General features: G+C 49.6%; 1 protein-coding gene across 2 annotated transcripts; it reads right to left on the bottom strand.

Annotated features, from left to right (window-relative positions):
• Positions 1–913: 913 nt before the first annotated feature.
• On the bottom strand, positions 914–5,370 carry RAX (retina and anterior neural fold homeobox). 2 transcript variants are annotated; one of them, XM_087869993.1, is made up of 3 exons: positions 5,076–5,370; positions 4,519–4,772; positions 914–1,411 (listed from the first exon to the last, which is right to left on the bottom strand). In XM_087869993.1, exons 1-3 carry the CDS (start codon positions 5,368–5,370, stop codon positions 914–916), a joined length of 1,047 nt encoding a protein of 348 aa, XP_087726119.1. The 2 variants fall into 2 exon arrangements, with proteins under 2 accessions (XP_087726119.1, XP_045646311.1); XM_045790355.2 differs by having other exon boundaries at positions 5,082–5,370.
• Positions 5,371–19,530: the final 14,160 nt, after the last annotated feature.

The following is a 19,530-nucleotide window of genomic DNA, read 5'->3' as shown; positions in this document are numbered from 1 at the left end:
GTAGCAGGGGCTGGCACCGAGCCCGTGACCTGGACAGTGATCCGAGAGGGCCCTTGGGCAGCAGCGGGCTGCAAGCAGGGAGGCGGGGCCCAGGGGGTTCCGGACATTCAGCTCTCCCCTTGGGGAAGTGGTGTAGACGTTTCCTATTGGGGGCAATCCTTCGAATTAGCAGCCGCAGCTTGGCTGTTGGGGTGTAGAGAGCTTGGGAAAGCGCAGGCAGCTGAGCCTTGAGCTCCGAACACCCCGAACCCCACACACTCCTGGCATGCGCCAGAAGAGGAGCGCTCGGGTGGAGGGCATGGAGTCTCGGCAGCAGCAAAGCGCCCCAGGAGGATACGCAGGAGGGAGCCCCAGGTCCTGCGCGGTCCCCTGATCCACCCCATCCGTCATATAGCCCCTCCCGGACCCCCATCTGCACACACGCCTTCTCCCCGCCACCGCAGTCCTAGGCGCCCTTAACCGGAGTCAAACCAAAACAAGGCAATCTTTAATTCTCCTCCCCAATACTTCAAACTACGCATACAAACAGTCCCTCAAACTCTATTTCTCGGCCTCCCCTTCCTCCCAGTTGTCGTTTTCCGGGGTAGCCACGCCGCCCCGGAGTGGCCGAGGTCAGGGGCTTTGGGTCCCCTGAACCCCAAGGGCCCGGGCCTCCTCTTTCCCCCTCCAGCAGCAGGGCTGGGGGTCCGTGGCGGGGGGGGGAGGGCGGTGTCCAGAGAGCCTCGGCGGGCGGGAAGGTCAATCCTCCCCGGCGAGCCAGGAGCAGACGCGCGTCTGAGACCCAAGCCTGGCTGCAGCTTCAGGCAGCTCGGGAGGGTGGCGGTGTGGGGAACCCGGGTGGAAAGGGCGCGCGCCTGCGGGTCCGGGTCGGCTCCCAGGACGGTGGTCCGGCCCGATCTGGTCCCCGGGCCCCCTAGAGGGCCTGCCACGGCTTCCCGATGGCCTGGATGTGCTCCTTGGCCTTCAGGCGCAGAGCCGCGATGCTGCTGTTGCGCGGGTCCGCCTCGTCCAGGGGGAACTTGTCCCCGAAGCCCGGCGCGCACGGGTAGGCGGGCGGCGGCGGCCCGAGGGGCTGCAGGCCGGGGCCCAGCGGCGGAGAGTTCAGGAAGGGGGGCGGCGGCGGCGGCGGCGTGTAGCTGGCGGGCAGGCTCTGCGCCGGCGGCCCGAAGCCCGGCAGGCTCTGCAGCGCCGTGGCGCCCCCGCCCGGCAGCGGCGACCCAAGCCACGACTCGAGCGGCAGGGCGCCCCCAGCCGGCCCACCGCCGCCGCCCGGGCCGGCCCCGAGGGGCGCCAGAGCCGCCGAGGGCGGGGAGCGGCTGAAGGAGAGGAGGGGCGAGTCTTGCAGCTTCATGGACGACACCTCCAGCTTCTCCTGCCGCCGCCACTTGGCCCGTCGGTTCTGGAACCACACCTGCGGAGGGCAGCACAACGGCCGTCGGGGGGCGACGAAGGCTCGGGCCGCGCCCCCGCCCTGCTCCCGGGGCAGCCCCGCTCGGACGACTCTCTTGCCCCCAAAGAAAACTGGGGCTGGACTGTCACCACCTCCCCACCCCTACGCTCTCCTTTCTTTTCCACCCCGTCTTCTCTTTCTGCCTTTTCCCTCCTCTCCTTCCCTCTGAGTCTGTTTCTTCCTTGTGTCACCCTTGTCCCTGTTCACTTCACCCATAGCTGTGGCTCTGTCTGTTTCCGACTCCTGGCACCGAGCGGGTGCTCAGAAAAAAAAGTGAAGTTAACCTTGGGAATCGGACCTAGGATTTTGGAAAGCAGATCTCACCAAATTTCGGGGTCCTGCTCTTTGGTAGCTCCTCCTGGCACTTCGGTTTAGACTTTGCTTCCTCCCTATATGGTGCTGCTCTCAGAGGCTGTGATTTGGGCTCAGACTCTCTGTGCTTTTCTTTTTAAAAATTCTTAAAAATATTTTATTTATTTATTTGATATATATAGAGAGAGCACAAGAAGGGGGAGCGGCGGCAGAGGGAGAGGGAGAAGCAGACTCCCCGCCAAGGCAGGGCTCGATCCCAGGACCCCGGGATCATGACCTGAGCCGAAGGCAGGTGCTTAACTGATAACTGAGCCACCCAGGAGCCCCCACTTTCTGCTTTACCTACCTTTGGTCTCTATTATAAACATATGTATAAACGAATACTCTAAGTACCCTAACTGGCAGCGCTGGATGTTAAAATACAGCTTTTCCCAGGAATTACTGGTTATGATAACTAGTAGAAAAAAAGCGGGTTTATTTTGTCCCAAGCTTATTTGAGTTGCTGCTTTAATAAGGTCTTCATTCTTTAATTGATATCCCTTTGGTATTTCTGATATTCCTTATAAATGGCTTTCAGTGATTACAATAGTTCAAGTTTATTATATTTACATTGACTTTTTGGAGTCAATTTTGACATTATTCTAAGATGAGTTCAATGAATTCAATTTTTCTTTTGGTGTTTGTTTTTTTTCTTTATGTATATAAAGTCTGCACCAAGAGTGAAGTCTGGTCTCTTAATGATAAAACGTCCATTACGTTTGGTAAAAGAACAACAGAAGGTGTAATTAAGGTTTCACTACCAAGTTACTACCCTTGGAAACAGAACAGAGAGAACTGGTCTAGTTGAGTAGAGAATCTGAAAGAACTTCGGCTAAACTGGTGGCTTCAGTGTTATATTAATGGAAGGAAATAGGGGAATAGCTGTGATCTTAGAAGGGAGAAGACAGTTTTGAGTCAGTGGGGGAGGGGACCTCTTAGAAGCACTGAGAAAACAGCCACCCAGCACCTGGGCAGAGCAGGACAAGTGTATGTAAAGCTAGGATTTGGGGGGGGGGGGGGGAGGAGAGAGAACAAAAAAGTAAGTACCCTTGTTCCCTTCCTACAAAAGATTCATCTCCATACCTGAGGCCCTAATTTCCCCAGAAACAGTAACTATTTGCCAATGATAAAGAAAAGAGAAACATCAGCTGGGGGAGGGTTCCCATCCCACTGCTCCCTCCAATTTCTCGCATGTCCCACTCTGGCCCCCCAAAATATCAGCTACAGTCTTCCACCCAGAATTCAAAGTCAGAGAGCTAAAGACTGGGAGAGTCTGCTCTTCGAGGGCTGTACTGTTGCCCTCCACACAGTTGGAGGCCCGCGGTCAACCTCCCCCCGCCCCATCTGATTACAGCAGAGCCATGTGTTAAGAACCCGCCATATGCTGGGCACTGTGCTGGCCCCGTGGTCACAGAGAAGTCACAGACACTATTCTCAAGAAGCTGACAACATAGAGAAGGAGCCCAAATCCCTGAACAACTAAAGAGGGAGGAAGGAAGGTAGGACAGAGGTGGTGTTTTGTGTGAAGGGAGCCCCGCGTGGGCTGTGCCTGTATTCTGTAGGGGCTCTGTCTCTCCTCTTCCTTCTTCACTTGTGTTCTTTTCTTCCCCCTACTCCAGCCTCTCTCCCTGAAAAGCAGGTACTAAAATGTCCACACCTTCAATGAAACCATTGCAGTTCTATTGCCCCAAATTAAGAGAAATGGAACTGTTCTCGCAAATTAATCCGGAGTTACATTAGGGAACTAGTTTTTAAAACCATGACATTTACTCATTACTTTAAACTCCTAATAAGCAGAAGAGACAAAAGGCAAAAGCTTGTTCCCTTTTACCTTTAAGGTAAAGCTAAAAGCCCCCAAACACCTGAGTATCGTCACTTCCCGGAAATCTAATTCATTAGACACACACGAAAATCCCACTTTAGTTCCACGGCCTTTCCAAGGCAGGGAAAGTTGTTCCCAATGACTCCCTTTCAGGCCTCTGTAAACTCTCCTAATTTGGAAATCCTCCCAGATTTTTCACAGATGACTAGCAAATATTTAAGGCTTTCAAATATTTTAATGATCAGGGATTAAAGATAATTCAGCTTTAATTAAAGCGAAAACCCTTTTACCAAAAAAAAAAAAAAAAAGAAAGAAAGAAAGAAAGAAAGAAAAAAAGGAAGAAAGAAAAGAAAAGAAAAGGCCTCTCTGCAGCCCCAGGAAGTTTGGCTGGATGTGCACCAAAGAAGCAAAAGTCAGTTTCTTAAACAAATCCACCAAAACTTTCAACTTGCAGGAGCCAGGGCCCTTGCAAGAAGACTGGGTTTTCGTTTCTCGACAGGGTGAGCGCAGTTAGTGACGGGGGTGGCATTTGGGGCCTCGATCCGGGAGGCTGCCTGCATTCCCTCTCTACTCACCGCCTCCCGCCCCAATCCTGGCTGCGTCTAATGAGCTGTCGCTCTTCATCTGGCCAGCCGGGTCTTAGTGCTCGCTTTAGGTTCGAAGAGGTAGACCCCCAAAAGGGAGATGCTCCTACAAACTGGAACGGACTGTGCCAGGGGCGGTGGTGGGGCACCCGCGAGATGGGTGACGCTCCTCCGAGGCTCTGGGGGAGCCAGGGCGAGGAAGACCAATGGGAAGAGCGCCGCAATAAAGGCGTGCACGCCCGGGGATTCAGCGGAGCCTCGGCTGCAGCTTGGGCTTGGGGCCCTCCCGGGGACCGATCTGGGCGCTTTACCTGGACCCGGACTTCGGGCAGGTTGACCTTGCTGGCCAGCTCCTCGCGGCTGTACACGTCGGGGTAGTGAGACTTCTCGAACGCGCGCTCCAGCTCGTGGAGTTGGTATGTGGTGAAGGTGGTGCGGTTCCGCCGGTGCTTCTTCTTGGGCTGCTCCTCCTCCGACAGCTTCGCGTCGCCGGTGGCGGGACCGACCGGCAGCCCGGGGCTCGGCCGCGCCTCCCCAGGCTCCTTGGGGCAATAGGGTCGAGGAGCTGTGACGAAGAGGCCCCAGATGGTCAGAGAGACTCCCGGGAGTTATCCCTGGGCCCACTCCGCCTACCTTGGGCGCCGGCAGCGGGACGCGGGCTCCTCCCAGGCGCTGGACCAGGAGGTCGGGGTAAGGCTATGAGGGGCGCCTAAGATTTCTCTGAACGCAAATTGGAGTCTCCTGCTATACACACTAACCCCAACTCCGCGCCCAAATGCCTTAATAGCAGTTAAGGCAGGGGCTTATTCCTCTTGCAGAGCTCCTAAATTCGGGCACCCCTCAGGGCCCACAGCAGCCAGGGGTGCACACTCACCTTCGTACTCCGGAGCAGGCGCCGGGGCAGGTTGCGGGGAGGGCTCACCGCCTCCCCCGGGCGCCTTGGGGCAGGCGGCCCGCGCGCCCGGCCTCCTGTCCCGCTCCTTCGCGCCCCGGGCTCCCGGCTCCGCCGAGAAGGAACCGAGGATCGCGTCGTCCTTGGTAAATCCCAGGATAGCCTCGATGCTGTGCAGCCTCGAGGTGCTTCCTCCCGGGCTGCGGAGCAGGTGGCCGGCAAGCGAGAAGCTGCCGTCGGCCATGGCGGGGGCGCAGCCGGGCAGGTGCATGGGGAGCGCCAGGAGGCGGGAGGGCGCGGCCCGCGCTCTCGCAGCGCCGCCTGCTTTGGAGACCGAGAGAAGAGGCTCGAAGTCGGCTCTTCCCGGGTACCGCCGTCCCACGCGCGGGGTCCCGACCCAAGGTCAAGCTTGTTGGGTGACGCGGGCCCGGGCTGCGCGCGCGGGAGGTGAGTTCGGCCGGCGGCGGCCTGGGTCTCCGCAGGAGTCTGAAGTTCGGACTCGGGGTAGCTGGGGCTCCGGGTGCTAAAGGCTGCGAGCCCGCTCGCGCCGGCTCCTCCCCTCCTGCCCAAGACCCAGCCTCTTCCCTCGGCCCCTCCCCCGGCGGCGGGGCGGGTTTTTTCCTCGCCCAGCCTCAGGGTCCCAGGGCTGCCACTCCGGGCGGGGCCGGCACTCCGAACTTTCCACCGTCCACCTCCCGAACCGCTCCAAACGCTCCACACACGTCCCGGGGGAACCGGCGGTGGGATGTTTGACAGGCCTGGGGACCCGACTCTGGGGCCCGCTTCCTCCGTCTGGCCTCAGTGGGGCCGACGCCCTTGGTTTCACCTTCCCCCAGTACCCCGTGGGCTTACCTGCCTTCTTGGGCTTATCCTCCCGCCCGCCATCCCTCCCTTTACCCCGGAGTCGCCCTGCCCTCGGGCTCACATCCTTGGCAGGGTTGAGCGCCCGGGGCGACCTTTGGAAAGACCCAGCCGACGGACTGGGGCCAGGCTCTACAACGTAGGACTTCGGGCCACTGCACGCTTCTTGCCAGTTTGAAATTTCCCTTCTCTCTCCTTCTTTTTGCCTTCAACGCCACTCCTCTTTCGGCTCCGTAGTCCGAAGGCTCGGACTTCAGGTTTATTTTGTTTGTCTATATATGTTTAAATGCTCCTTCCAGTCCCCTCGGACTCGCGCGCCGCCAGGCTAGCTCACCCCAGCGCCAGCCCCAGGAGGCGCTGGGGCCATCTGTGCCTGCGCGCTCAGTGACCTCGAGTGCCCGACCGCCCAGCAGGAGGCTGGGAGCCCCAAGACCGACCCGCTGCCGGGCTCAGGCCCGGGGGGAGACCCTCCTGGGGTCCCTCGGTCTCGTAGACTGTCCCGCGGGGACTCCCTCCCCGCCAAACAGTCTCCAGACCCAGGAGATGTCCCAGCCTCAGGCTGACGGGGGAAGGACCTTCGTCTGCGGTGAAGGCCTCGCACTTCTCCGGGGGGTTATAGGCGTAATCTGCTTGCATTTCATTCCACTTTGGGAGCCCCACGAGGCTTCCTTGGCGCGGAGTGAGAGTCGCAGGCCAGGTGGAATGATGGTTACTGCGGGCGAGTGTTTTTTTCACGTCTGCCAGTGCTGTGATGCGCGCTGTGAAGGCTGACACTTGTCAACTCTGATGCCCGACGGAGGCCCCCCTTCCGCCTTCACTATTAGCGGGAAACGTGAACCAAAATGCTTTCCTAAGTCTAAGGACCTAGAGATTCCTTTCCTTTTCCCCACTCTCATTACGATATAATTGACATACAGCGCTGGGTGAGTTTATGGTGTGCAGTATAAGGATTTGGCTTACTTGTGTCGTGGAATGATTTCCACAGTAAGTTTAGTTAACATCTCATGATCTCATACAGATACTGAACAGAGATTCTTCAAACGTCCTCTGCAGTAGGATCTCTGATCTCCACACAGGGACGTCTCCCCCACCCCCACCATTAGTTTCTTTCTGCTTGCATTCAGACAGGGGGTTACTACCTCCCTTCTGAGGGTCCCCACTCAGGTGGGCCATGCTAGCACCACAAAAGAAAAGAAAGGCTGGGCACTGGCCTTGAGAAGTTTAACGTCCAGCCTGGGAGACAAGACAATGGAAGAAACAAGAGAATGACACCTATCTTCCAACCCTCACCTTTATTTTTTAAAGTTCAGTTATTTAAGTAAGCTCTATACCCAACCGAGGGCTGGAACTCACGACCTCATGAGATCAAGAGCTGCAGGCTCTTCTGACTGAGCCAGCCAGGCACCCACAATCCTCACCTTTAAAGTGGTGTTAGAAGGGCATTCAAAAGGACATGTGACCACATTAAGGATCATGGAATGATCAGTCCTCTGTGATGGGCATATGGGAGTGGTCATTATGCAAATCGCTCTATTTTTTAGTAGGCCTATAAAAAGACCCATAAAAAGGTAAATTAAAATAGCAAACAGGTGAGTTTGCCATAGATAGAAATTGAGCTACTGGTTCAAATGAAAAATCATGTTTTCTTTTAAAGATTTGTTTATTTTTATTTGAGAGAGAGTTCCGGAGGGGTAGAGGGAGAGAGAGAATCTCAAGCAGACTCCTTGCTGAATTGAGGAGCTGGTTGAAGGCTCCATCCCAGGACCCTGACATCATGACCTGAGCCGAAATCAAGAGTTGGATACTTAACCGACTGAGCCATCCAGGCGCCCCGGAAGTTATGTTTTATTTTAAGTTATGTTCATAATAATCAATTTGCACTTAGAGCTTCCAGGATCCTCACAACCCTGTGAGGCGAGCAGGACAAATACATTTGTCCCCATTTTACAGAAGAGGAAACTGAGGCTCAACATGCTGCAATTGTTAAGCGGAGGGGTCAGGACGAGAACTCAGACCATGGGACTCCTTGTCCAGCGTTTTCTGCCTATGGCTCATTTGTAAGACATGTTGTAAAGTGGGATGTTTTTGAAAAGAATAAAAGCACATCTTAGCCCGCAGTCCATCCTTAATCCTTCTCGGAGACTGGACGCCGCATCTAAGAGGCTGAGATAATAGCAGCTTAGCTTCCTTGAGAAGTGAAGTCAGAGCCTGTAGACAGCGGCCTTTGGGGTGCTGGTGTCCGAGGATACTGAACAAATCCTTCGGAGTTTCCCACTACAGTCCAGGCAAAGCCTGTCGCTGGGGCCCTCGGGCTTTCTAGGCTGTCAAAGGCACTATCCCTGCAAAGGGTCTCGCGGCATCCCCACGATGTCCCAAATGGCAGTTACATAGACCTTTGGGTGAGGTGCTAATGCCTCTGGCTGCCCGAGTGTCTGGTTGGCGTTTGCTGTTTCCCCTACAACCAAAAATGCTTTTTATGTAAACTTCCCCAATATTAAATTGATCTCTATAATCACTGCTCCACAAAGATTGGCAGTGTTTTCTTAAGCTTCTGCCCACACGCTAAGGGGCTTAGAGCCTTGTTTTCCAAAGTTAATTCCCTCTGGGACTGCCCAGCTCTCCCTAATAGGTCCAGGTGAGGTTAGCTTTTATTTACTGTTTATTTCAGAGTCTTGAGAGAAAAGCAGAAAAGACTTCAACAGCCACTGGTGAGGGACTTCGGGGGGAAACAGGGCAAAGCAGGACAAGAGGAGGCTGGGGCTTCCTTTGTGCACGACATAAAGAGCTAGTCAATGCCATTGTGGGCACGGTGGAGGGCACTCCAAGCAATCAGCCGGGGGTCATTGTTAGGGGCTAATCTACATGTGTATTTCCCAAGAACTCCATTAGGGAAGATGAATGGACTCGGCCATGTCCCTAATTCTAGCACGAAGCTGCATTTTTCCAGCAGTTACACCCGCTCATCATCAGCCCAACTGCAGCAAAAGTAAGGAGACTGCCTTCTGAACTCCACCTCTGTTTAATTCATTAATTCATTAGGTGGATCAAAGAAAAATCCCTCCTCCCAGCCCCCACATGCGTGCTGAACCTAGACATAGCTGAAGTCCCTTTAAATTTGGCCCGGCTCAGAGAAACATTTCCAGAAGTTTGGCGAGTGGGGGTGGTCGGGGCTTGGGAGGGTCTTCAGACTGGGAGGTTCCCTGTGATGTGGGAAGGACAATATGGAACAGTAATTGAAAGTGGGGTGGGTGGGAGGAGGAGATTTTGAGGAGAAAGGGAATAGGGACAGGCTAGCATGAAGAAAATGAAATCTAAATGTAGCCAGCAATTATGGGAAGTTGTAGCATAAAGTGGCTCTTTTGTCTTGGATGGATGCGAGAGGTCCCATTTCTGGAAGCATTCTAGGTGGACTGCTTCCCCCAGAACAGTCTTGTGGGAAATGGGCATTCGTAGAGTGAGTTCCCTGTGCGCTGGGTGAGCCGGTGATACGTTCACTAAGTGAGTTAATGGCGTTTGACCACAGCCTCTAGTCATTTCGACTTGAAACTGTGTTTGAGGTTTTGGCAAAAAACGCCTATTGAAGGGTCTATGTGATATCACTTCACAAAGTGTGTAAAACCAACTCTATCAGCTGCATGTTGATTCTTCGCTCAGTTGATGTATTTTTATCCTGGAATAACTCCTCTGGTCCCACACTCCTCCTACGAGCTCATACATGTTCTTTCAGGGCAGGCAACTTAACTTTAGTTGTAGCCAAACCTCATAAACATGAAACACACACAGTGAAGTTCAACAAATTCAATTTCAAGGGTTAAATATACACACACACACACACACACACACACACACACACACACACACATAATTTATCGAATACTGATGCTATGCCAGTGGGCACTCTTGTGAGCACTTTATGTGAATTACCTAATTCGTCCTCACAATAACCCTATGAGATAGTCAATATTGTCTCTATTTTATAAACAAGGAATCTGAAACACAGATTAAATCACTTGCCAAGATTTCAGGGTTTGGGGTGAAATCAGAACCTAGGTGTTTTTTCGGTACTGTGTCCGTCTAACCACCATGTACACGACCTCCCAATACGGTGTGTTCACACGACAGGCACCGTGAACCTTCCCGTGGCTCTAACAGAACTACAGGTAAAATAAGAACATTTGGGAGTCAAAGGGTATAGGAATACTGTGGTTCAGAGTCTGGCTGATATGGGAGTGACAAAAGTGTGATGGGCAGTTTACAATTTATTTGGTCAATTATAATGATGACAGAGATGTTAAAAAAAAAAATAAAGTATACCATTCAACTTCCCAAGGCTGTCCCATAAAGTTTAGGGAATCCTCTCTCTGTTCCCAGAGTTCCAATTCGCTCACAGTGGTTTGTGAACAATATATATATGTATTTTTTAAATATATATTTTTAAGATTTTATTTATTTATTTGACAGAGATAGAGACAGCCAGCGAGAGAGGGAACACAAGCAGGGGGAGTGGGAGAGGAAGAAGCAGGCTCATAGTGGAGGAGCCTGATGTGGGGCTGTATCCCAGAACGCCAGGATCACGCCCTGAGCCGAAGGCAGATGCTTAACCACTGTGCCACCCAGGCGCCCCTTAAATATTTTTAAAAATTCATTTGAGAGAGAGAGAGAGAGAGAGCATGAACAAGAGCAGAAAGAGGAGCAGAGGGAGAGGGAGAAGCAGACTCTTTGCTGAGCGCAGATCCTGATGCGGGGCTAAATCCTGGGACCCTGAGATCAAGACCTGAGTCAAAATCAAGAGTGGGAGGCTTAACTGACTGAGCCACCGTGTATTTTTAAGCATCAGCCCTGTGTTATTTATTTTGTCTGCCTTCGATGCTCTGAATTCTCCCCAAACTATACTGTACATAGCACGTCACATCGTGGGCACAACATACAGCCGCTGACCATTGTAAAATGTCCTCCTTTGGCATTCCTGCTGTTTCCCAATTACGATATTTTTAGGAACACCATCACTTAAAACTAGCCTCTGACTTAGTTTTCAGGTCTTTCAGAGGATCATATGTTCAAGACTTAGAAGGAAAAGCTTGGCGATGATCTTGTCTGCGCTCCCACTACTAGCCCCCACCTTATCTTCAGAGATCTGGGAAGCTGGGAAATCAGGGGCCCAGAAAGACGAAGTGGTTTGCCCACGATGAGACAGAACAGTTGTGGCAGGGTTTGGACTAAGGGCCAGTCTCTAGACTCCCTGACTCTTCCGCAGGCCCCCGTGGCTTTACCACTGCCATGCTGAGCTCTCTGGGGTCTACACTTGGAAGTCCCGTGCTTGTAGCTGGAGTAAGTGGGCACATGAATCCTGGAGGAATACGTTTATTGAACAAACACAATGATGTTACTCTTTGTACTACTCTCCGATCATTTACCAACCCAATTACCTTGGCCTTGGTCCTGAATCTGCTTTTGCAGCTGATGCCAATCCAAGTAGCCTCCGTGTAAGAGGAAAAATTGCCTTGGCAATAGATTTGTAGGGCATTTGGGCAAAAAACCAGTGTCCCGGAATCAGCTCTCAGCCGCTTGTGAGAGCCGAGTTAGTATCCCTTCCCAGCTCTGAGTTCACCGATGTCACATTAGTTGAAACAAGTCATAGTCACAGATACTGGCAAACACCGAAAATCAGAGCATTCTCCCTCTTCTCTTCCGCCACCCCCATTAGTGGTCTAAAAATATTCACTAGCATACCAATGTTCTTACTTCATTAAAGAGTGAAGAAATCAGAAAATATTATTATTATTATTATTATTATTATTAAAGCTAAAATATGATCTATTGGGTAAGAGATGTCCACTAAAATGGAACATTTGCATCATTATCTCAGAATATATAAATAAAAGAGGGAATCTTGGATTCCTGCCAAAGAAATGGGCTTTTTTTTTTTTTTTGAGTTGTTAGAAGCAAAGCTATATTAAGATAATTCCTCTTTACTTGTTTTCTAATTAAACTAATTGAATTCAGAGTGTCTAAGGGAAGCACAGGAGGCATTTATCTCAAGGGGATGATGGTCTTGAAGCCCATCAATCCTCTTTAGAGTGCTAAGAAGGTAAATCCGAGGATGCCCATTCTGCAGCAGCCTTGACCCACCCCCCACTCAGAGTTTGGCCGTCTCCAGCAGTCTCCTCCCCTCTTCTTTTTGAAAGGACAGTTATCAGGGAGTCAATTCTCATTTCGTTTTCACAGCACCCTGTGAGGTCAAGACTTACCCCTTCCCCACTTACGAAGCCTCATTGAACACTTCTGGCCACCCTCCGATCTGCTCCAACTTGCTCACAGAGCTACAGCCACACTGGTCTTTTTCTCCTCTTGAAATCCTCTAAGCCCCTTCCTGTCTCAGGACCCTTGCACTGACTAGTCTCACTGCCTGAAATGCTCCCCCCGCAAATGTTCACATAATCCTTGTCATTTTATTTTTCTCATAGCACTTTCCACTCTCCAAAACTATCTTATTGATTGTGTGTGTAATTGTTTGTGACCTGTCTCCCTCATTAGAATCTAAGTAGCGTGAGAACAGGGACCTTGTCTATTGGGTCTCTAGCCTCCAGAACATGTGCTGCACATATCTGAAGACGAACAGCAAGGAACCGTAGTTTACAGATGAGGACACAGGTGAAGAAACTCGTCTGATTTCACGTAGCTATTAACTAGCACAAGTACGTATTTTCTCACCTCCTTACCATCAGTCATCTGAAGTTCTTCTAATTATTAGCTAGCTATTTCCCAGGTGTTTGGAAAATGTCGAGCTGCTTTGCTTTCCTTCCTACATAGTCGACAGAAACCATTTGATCGCTTTCAAAAGTCAGTTCGGGCCACTCCAGTCTTGTTAGCATCAGCGCTGTCTGGGGTTTCCTCTCTGGTCTTTGATGTGAGTTTCATTGAATGAGGAGCCAGACCTCGTGCAATGCCACCACGCTCAGAGCCCACCCCAGCCGGCTTCTCTGTTAGCGGGGTGCACCGTCTGAGGGAATGCCATTCTCTCCCCAGAGCGGCTCCTGAGACTCTCCCGCGGACGATTCGCAGTAGCTTCCTTTTATAGCTGACTGCAATTTCATAGACGTTTGTTTGTCAATGTTTATGGTACTTTCTCCTTTGACCCCTTAAGCCCTAAAAATGCTGATCTCCTATATCCTGACCAATCTAATTAGCCCCTTGTAACCACCAGATGCTTTCAATAGGGTTTTCGAGATGCTCCCCAGAAGTGTCTTCATTCAGACGTCAGGAGCTTAGGGCACTTACTGAGGGTGTGCGCTTGGTAAGTCAAAGGAAGAAGCTTTAAAGAAATACAACTTGGAAATCTTTCAAGTTTTCTGAAATGACTTGAGGAAACAAGCAAGCATCACTGTGCGTTTATGCTCTTTCTATAGCTCTAGGAATTAGACCCCGTCTAAGAACGATGTCTTCAGTTTATAGGTAGAGTCGACAACACAGTTTTCCCAGGAGAGCAGCACGTTAGAGGAAAGTGAGGCTGAATTTGGATACGTGTGCATTTGCTATACTTGCAAGGCTACTTTTGGTTAGGTTTGCAAATTTTTCCATAATAAAAGTTTTTTTAAAGGAAAAAAAGAGAAAATCCCAGATTTCTGAATCTGAATTTAATTTGTATGATCCCAAATTTGATTGCATTCTCCAAGCACCATTTTTGTAGTTCTGCAAAGTGCTATTTCTAACGTAGACAGAAATCTAAGGATGATCTAGAAATTCCACTTCTGGGTGGAATTGCACCCAATTTCATTGATCGTAGTTCAACACGAATGTACTTCATGTCACAGAACTTGTATACCTAAAAATGGTGAAAGTGGGGGGCACCTGGGGGGCTCAGTCAGTTGAGCTTCCGGTCCTTGGTTTCTGCTCAGGTCGTGATCTCATGGGTTTTGGGATTGAGTCTCGCATCAGGCTTTGAGCTTGGTGGGAAGTCAGTCTGCTTGAGGATTCTCTCCCTCTCCCTCTGCCCCTCCCCCCACTTGAGTGCTCTCTCTCTCTCTCTCTCTCAAATAAACAAATCCTTTAAAAAATGGAGAAAGTGGTAAATTTTATGTTATGTTATTTTATGGCCCTTCAGAATTCCTGTGGTAACACATTGAGCATATTTATTTCATTTTAACCTTTATATTCTTATTTGCATGAAGAAATATGTAATTATTGTCAAAATGTTTAGTTTTTATGGGAGTAGGATTTATATACGGTACAGTGTTTTGAATTCTTAAATGGAAGTCCTACACATGAACACAAGAATATGAACCAAGAACCTGTCTGTTATTTGGACAACTGAGCGGAGAAGAAACTGAGAGCCTAAAGCGTGTGCAGGAAATAGGCGAAGGGGATCAAGAGGACCCTTATCTTGATGAACACCGAGTAACATACAGAACTGTTGAATCACTATATGGTACACCTGAAACTAATATAACACTGTGTGGTAACTACGCCGGAATTCGAATTTTAAAAATTATATTATTGGGGCACCTGGGTGGCTCAGTTGGTTAAGTGTCTGACTCTTGGTTTTGGCTCAGGTCGTGATCTCGTGGTGGTGAGATCAAGCCCCGCGTGGGGCTCTGCACAGAGAGTGGAGTCTGCTCCAGGTTCTCCTCCTCCTTCTCCCTCCGCTCTGCGTGCTCTCTCTCTCTAAAATAAATAAATAAAATCTTTAAAAAAAAAACTACATTATTAGAAAAATAAATAAAACAAAATGCACGGGGAACTCCAAACTTCATTGCATCATCTGTTTCCACCTTTCTTCCGATCATGCTTTTTCACTAAAGCTGGTAACAACTGGAAGAGTTTGTGCCTTCTGTCCCCAATATTTATTAATTTTTTTATTTTTAAAGATTTTATTTATTTATTAGAGAGTGTGCGCACAATAGAGACAGCACAAGCTGGGTGGAGGCGCAGAGGCAGAGGGAGAAGCAGACTTCCCGCTGAGCAGGGAGCCCGATGTGGGGCTGGATCCCAGGACCCTGGGGTCATGACCTGAGCCGAATGCAGACGCTCAACCAACTGAGCCACCCAGGTGCCCCTGCCCCCAATATTTAATGACAAAATATAAAACATGTGTTAAGAACTCTTAAAAATATATAATAAAGTTGAAGGGATTATAAGCACCAGGTATCTGCCCCCTGGATTTTAAAATCAGTATTTTGCTATATTGTTCTAATATATCTATTTATTCATCTGTCTTTCTATCCATCCATCTCTTGTATTTTCTTGTTCTTTTTTAAGTCGGTAGCAGATTTCAGTGCCTTTCACCCCCAAGCACACCAACACATGCATATCATTAGCTAGAGTTCAATAATTTTTAAGGATTCTCTTTCTCTTTCTCAGTGCCATAGACACATGGTAAGATACATACATCTTAGTGTACCATATAATGAGTTTGACAAAAGCATATATGCTTTAATATGTTGTTTTATAGCAAATCCCTATCAAGGCATGGTGCATCACTGGGCGCCTGGGTGGCCTCAGTCCTTAAGCTTCTGCCTTTGGCTCAGGTCATGATCCCAGGGTCCTGGGATTGAGCCCCGCACCGGCCTCCCTGCTTTATAGGGAGTCTGCTTCTCCCCCTCCCTCTGCGCCTCCACCCAGCTTGTGCTGTCTCTCACTCTCTCTCTCTCCGTCTCTCAAATAAATAAATAAAATCTGAAATTAAAAAAAAAAAAAAAGAAAAGACATTCTTGAACGGGTAAACCAGTCTATGGTGAAAAAAAATACCAGAACAGCGTTTGCCTCGAGGGGAATGGGGGCGAGCACTGGCCAGGAAGGGGCATGCGAGAATTTTCTGAGATGAGAGTAAAGCACCATGTCTTTTTTTTTTTTTTAAGATTTTTATTTGTTTATTTCAGAGAGAGAGAGAGAGAAAGAGAGAGAGAGAGAGACAGTGAGAGAGGGCGTCAGCAGGGGGGAAAGGCAGAGGAAGAGGAGAAGCAAACTCCCGGTGGAGCAGGGAGCCCAATGCGGGCTCGATCCTAAGTCCTCAGGATCATGACCTGAGCCAAAGGCAGACACTTAACCGACTGAACCACCCAGGCACCACTCACCTGTTCAAGAATTTCTTATGAATGGAATTCGTACTCTTTTGTGTAAGATTCCTTTCACTCAGCTTGATGCTTCTGAGATTCACGCATGTTGCTCTGTGTATCATTCATTTTTATTTCTTAGTATTCTGTTGTATGAATGTTCCATTGTTGATATCCATTCCCCCGTTGATGGCCCTCCGGACTGCGTCCCCTCCCTGGGTATTATGAGTAAAGCTGCTGTGAACATCCTTGGACTCATCTTTTTGAGGACGTGTATTTTCAAATCCTAAGCGTGCAGTGCTAGGTCAGAGGATAGTGAGGTTTAGTCCATGACTTGCATATGAAAGTGCCAGAACGTTTTCCAAAACTGGTCATACTCTTTCACACTTCCTCCAGCAGCACAGGAGAGCTCCAACCGCTCCACACCCTCCCCGCCTTGTTATCAGTTTTCACAGTATTAAACAGTCTGGTGGGTCTGTGGTAGGAGCTCATGTTGTGATTGTTTTTAACGTTCATTTCCCTGACAATCCCACTGAGCGCCTTTTCCTATGCTTTCGTCTCTGTGTTCCCCTTTATGTTAAGTGTCTGCTCACACGTTTCCCTTTCTTTTTGTATTTGTTTTAAAAAATTTTTTATTATTGAGTTGTAAGAGTTTTAAGTATAAATTTATGTAAATTATAGATATATTTAGGGGTGTCTGGGTGCCTCAGTCGTTAGGTGTCTGTCTGCCTTTGGCTCAGGTCATGATCCCAGCGTCCTGGGATCGAGCCCTGCATCAGGCTCCCTGCTCTGCTGGGAGCCTGCTTCTTCCTCTCCCACTCCCCCTGCTTGTGTTCCCTCTCTCACTGGCTGTCTCTCTGTCAAATAAATAAATAAATCTTAAAAAAAAAAAGAATTGGTCAAGTTCAAATTGAGACAGCTAAGTTGTCAAATGTATTGGCATAAAGTTCTCTGTAATGTTCCCTTACTAAAATGTTAACCTCTGTAGGATCTGCGGGGAATACTGGATTTTGTTTTTGATGTTGCTAATTCACGTTCTTGTTCTTTCCCTTTCTGGACTGATCGATCCAGCACGTATCAATTTTGTTGATCCTCTTAAAGAACTAACTGCTGGGCTTTTAAAAAAACATTTGTTTGCTTTCTATTTCATTGATTCGTGCTCCTGTACATATTGTTTCCTCCCTTCTCCGTACTTTGCTGTCATGTTTTTATGAAGAGTATTTTGGTTTGCTCGTTTAGCAGTGCGCAAACTTGGCTAGATGTAAACTCCCAGTTCTCTCCCCTGGGTGGGCAGCAGCAGAATTCTTAGTTCAGTGTTGACCTTACTGGGCTGCGCGAGCGTCTGCCCGATGGGCGCACAGGTCCTGGATTAGCCAGTATCTTGAATAGATTTTATACACAGAATTAGGACCACCCTCCTATGGCTCTGTCCCTTCTGGAAATTGCTCTTTCACTTTATGGCTATGGGGTCACCCCAGACTCTCCTGGGTCTTGGAGCCAATAAGGCTGCCGGTTATCTACCCGAGTTTTAGCTGACTTACTGGCTTGACTGGGGTCTGCCCTCAGATGAAGCCGGTGAACAAAGGAAAACTCACTGGTGCCACTTCCGTGTTCCAAGTGTAGATTCGATCCCCTCCAGCGTGGACCTGCTTTTGGCTGCTCTCTGGTGCCTTCGGGCTGTGGTTTCTTCGTATTTGGTCAAGAGTTTAAAGTTGTTTTTAAAGTTGTTATCTGCAGTCAGGTTAATCCACTAGGAGCTAATCCTCCGTTATCAGAAGCAGTAAACCCTCCGTGTGTTGGTTTATAATCTCACTCCTCTCCTTGTCTCTGACTGTTCTGTTTGTAGGAGGCGATTTGGCCCGATTTCTAGCGTCAGGAGCGAAACTGAAGTGGATTACTCGGCGTCTGAAAAACTGAGCTTGCTATGTCGAGACGCTTTCAAAAGACGAACTCCCGTCTCCCTCCGTTGTAAGAGCACCAGCTAACTGGGCCGGAGTAATCCTAGGCAAAATCGGAAAGTCCATTTTTTAAAAAAATTTTATTTACTTATTTGAAAAAACGAGAGCAAACAAAAGGTGGGGGAGTGTGACAGAGGGGGAGGGAGAAGACTTCCGACTGTATGGGATGCTCGACACGGGGCTCGATCCCAGGACCCTGAGAGCATGACCTGGGTCCTGAGAGCATGACCTGAACCAAAGGCAGACGCTTAACCGACTGAGCCACCCAACCGTCCCGATTTATGGGAGTTTAGAATAGGTTCCCTCCTCGTGCTCTACAATTGTTGGATTCTCTGTTGTGGTGAAAGGAGACCTTTTTGGGTCCTTAACGTGGCACAGACACCAATGTACTTCTAGAAGGAAAAAGGCCTTCTGGATGCCCTAACAGAGGCCCTCCCTGGCCCTACGCCCTACGTGTGTGGTACGTGGCATCAGTTGGTGTGCTGTGGGGGGGTTGCTATGCTGTACTATGGACCAGGCTTGTGTGGTGTAACGTGGGGTGATGTGTTGTGGTACGAGAAGAGTCTGATGACTCTGGCAGAGTCTTCTAGTAGTTATGCTGCTCCACTGGGATGCAGACCCAAGGGCATTAGAGCAATGTCGTTTGCCAAGATGAAGTGCCAGTGTGGTGGCTTCCTTATCTGCATTGGCTGCATCTCGTGAGAAAGTCGGGCTTCTGCGTCAGCCTGCAGCTAGTCTGTGGGCTAACCTGGCAACCACGGTTTTATGTCACAACAAAGTATATAAACCCAGGGCCACAGGCATCACCCATCCATCCCACTCTTTCCGTCCATTATGGGGCAGAGTCAGGCACTGGACTGAAAATAAATTTTATCTGTTATTTTGCAGCTTTAAAATTTTGGAATATTTTACATTTCTGCTGTAAAACCAATCACAACTTGCATGCCAGTTCTGATAAAAGACAAGCATGGTTTTAACATATGCTCACGGGGCTTGGTGGTTGGGCATCTGCCTTCAGCCCAGGTCATGATCCCAGCGTCCTGGGATGGAACCCCACGTTAGGCTCCCTGCTCAGCGGGGAGCCTGCTTCTCCCTCTCCAGATCCCCCTGCTTGTGTTCCCTCTCTTGCTGTCTCTGTCAAATAAATAAGTAAAATCTTTAAAAAAAATACAATACAATATAATATGTCCATGGTATCTGGGGTTTGTGGGTGCTGTGGCCTCAATTTGTGTCCCCTCAAGGTTCATTTCACCTCCAAGGTGATGTTGTTCGGGGGGTTTTGGGAGGGGATTAGGTCATGAGAGTGGAGCCCCATGAGTGGGATGAGTGGGGTCTGTTGGGTCTTTCACAGAGCTCCCTTGCTCCTTCCATGGTATGAGGATAAAATGAGAATTTATGCTCAAAAGAGGGTCCTTACCCAGCTGGCATCCTGGTCTCAGCCTTCCAGCCTCTGGAACTACGAGGAATAAACATTTTTATTTATAAGTCACCCAGTCCTTAGTACCTGATTATAGCAGCCAGGATGGACTAGGACAGTGGACTTCAAGACTAATTAGCCACCAG

This window comes from Ursus americanus, chromosome 19 (genome assembly GCF_024610735.1).
Source record: "Ursus americanus isolate L20-20 chromosome 19, mUrsAme1.1.p, whole genome shotgun sequence".
Classification (NCBI taxonomy): Eukaryota; Metazoa; Chordata; class Mammalia; order Carnivora; family Ursidae; genus Ursus; species Ursus americanus.
Note: the sequence above shows the minus strand (reverse complement) of the source record. Positions and strands in the feature narration are given on the sequence as shown.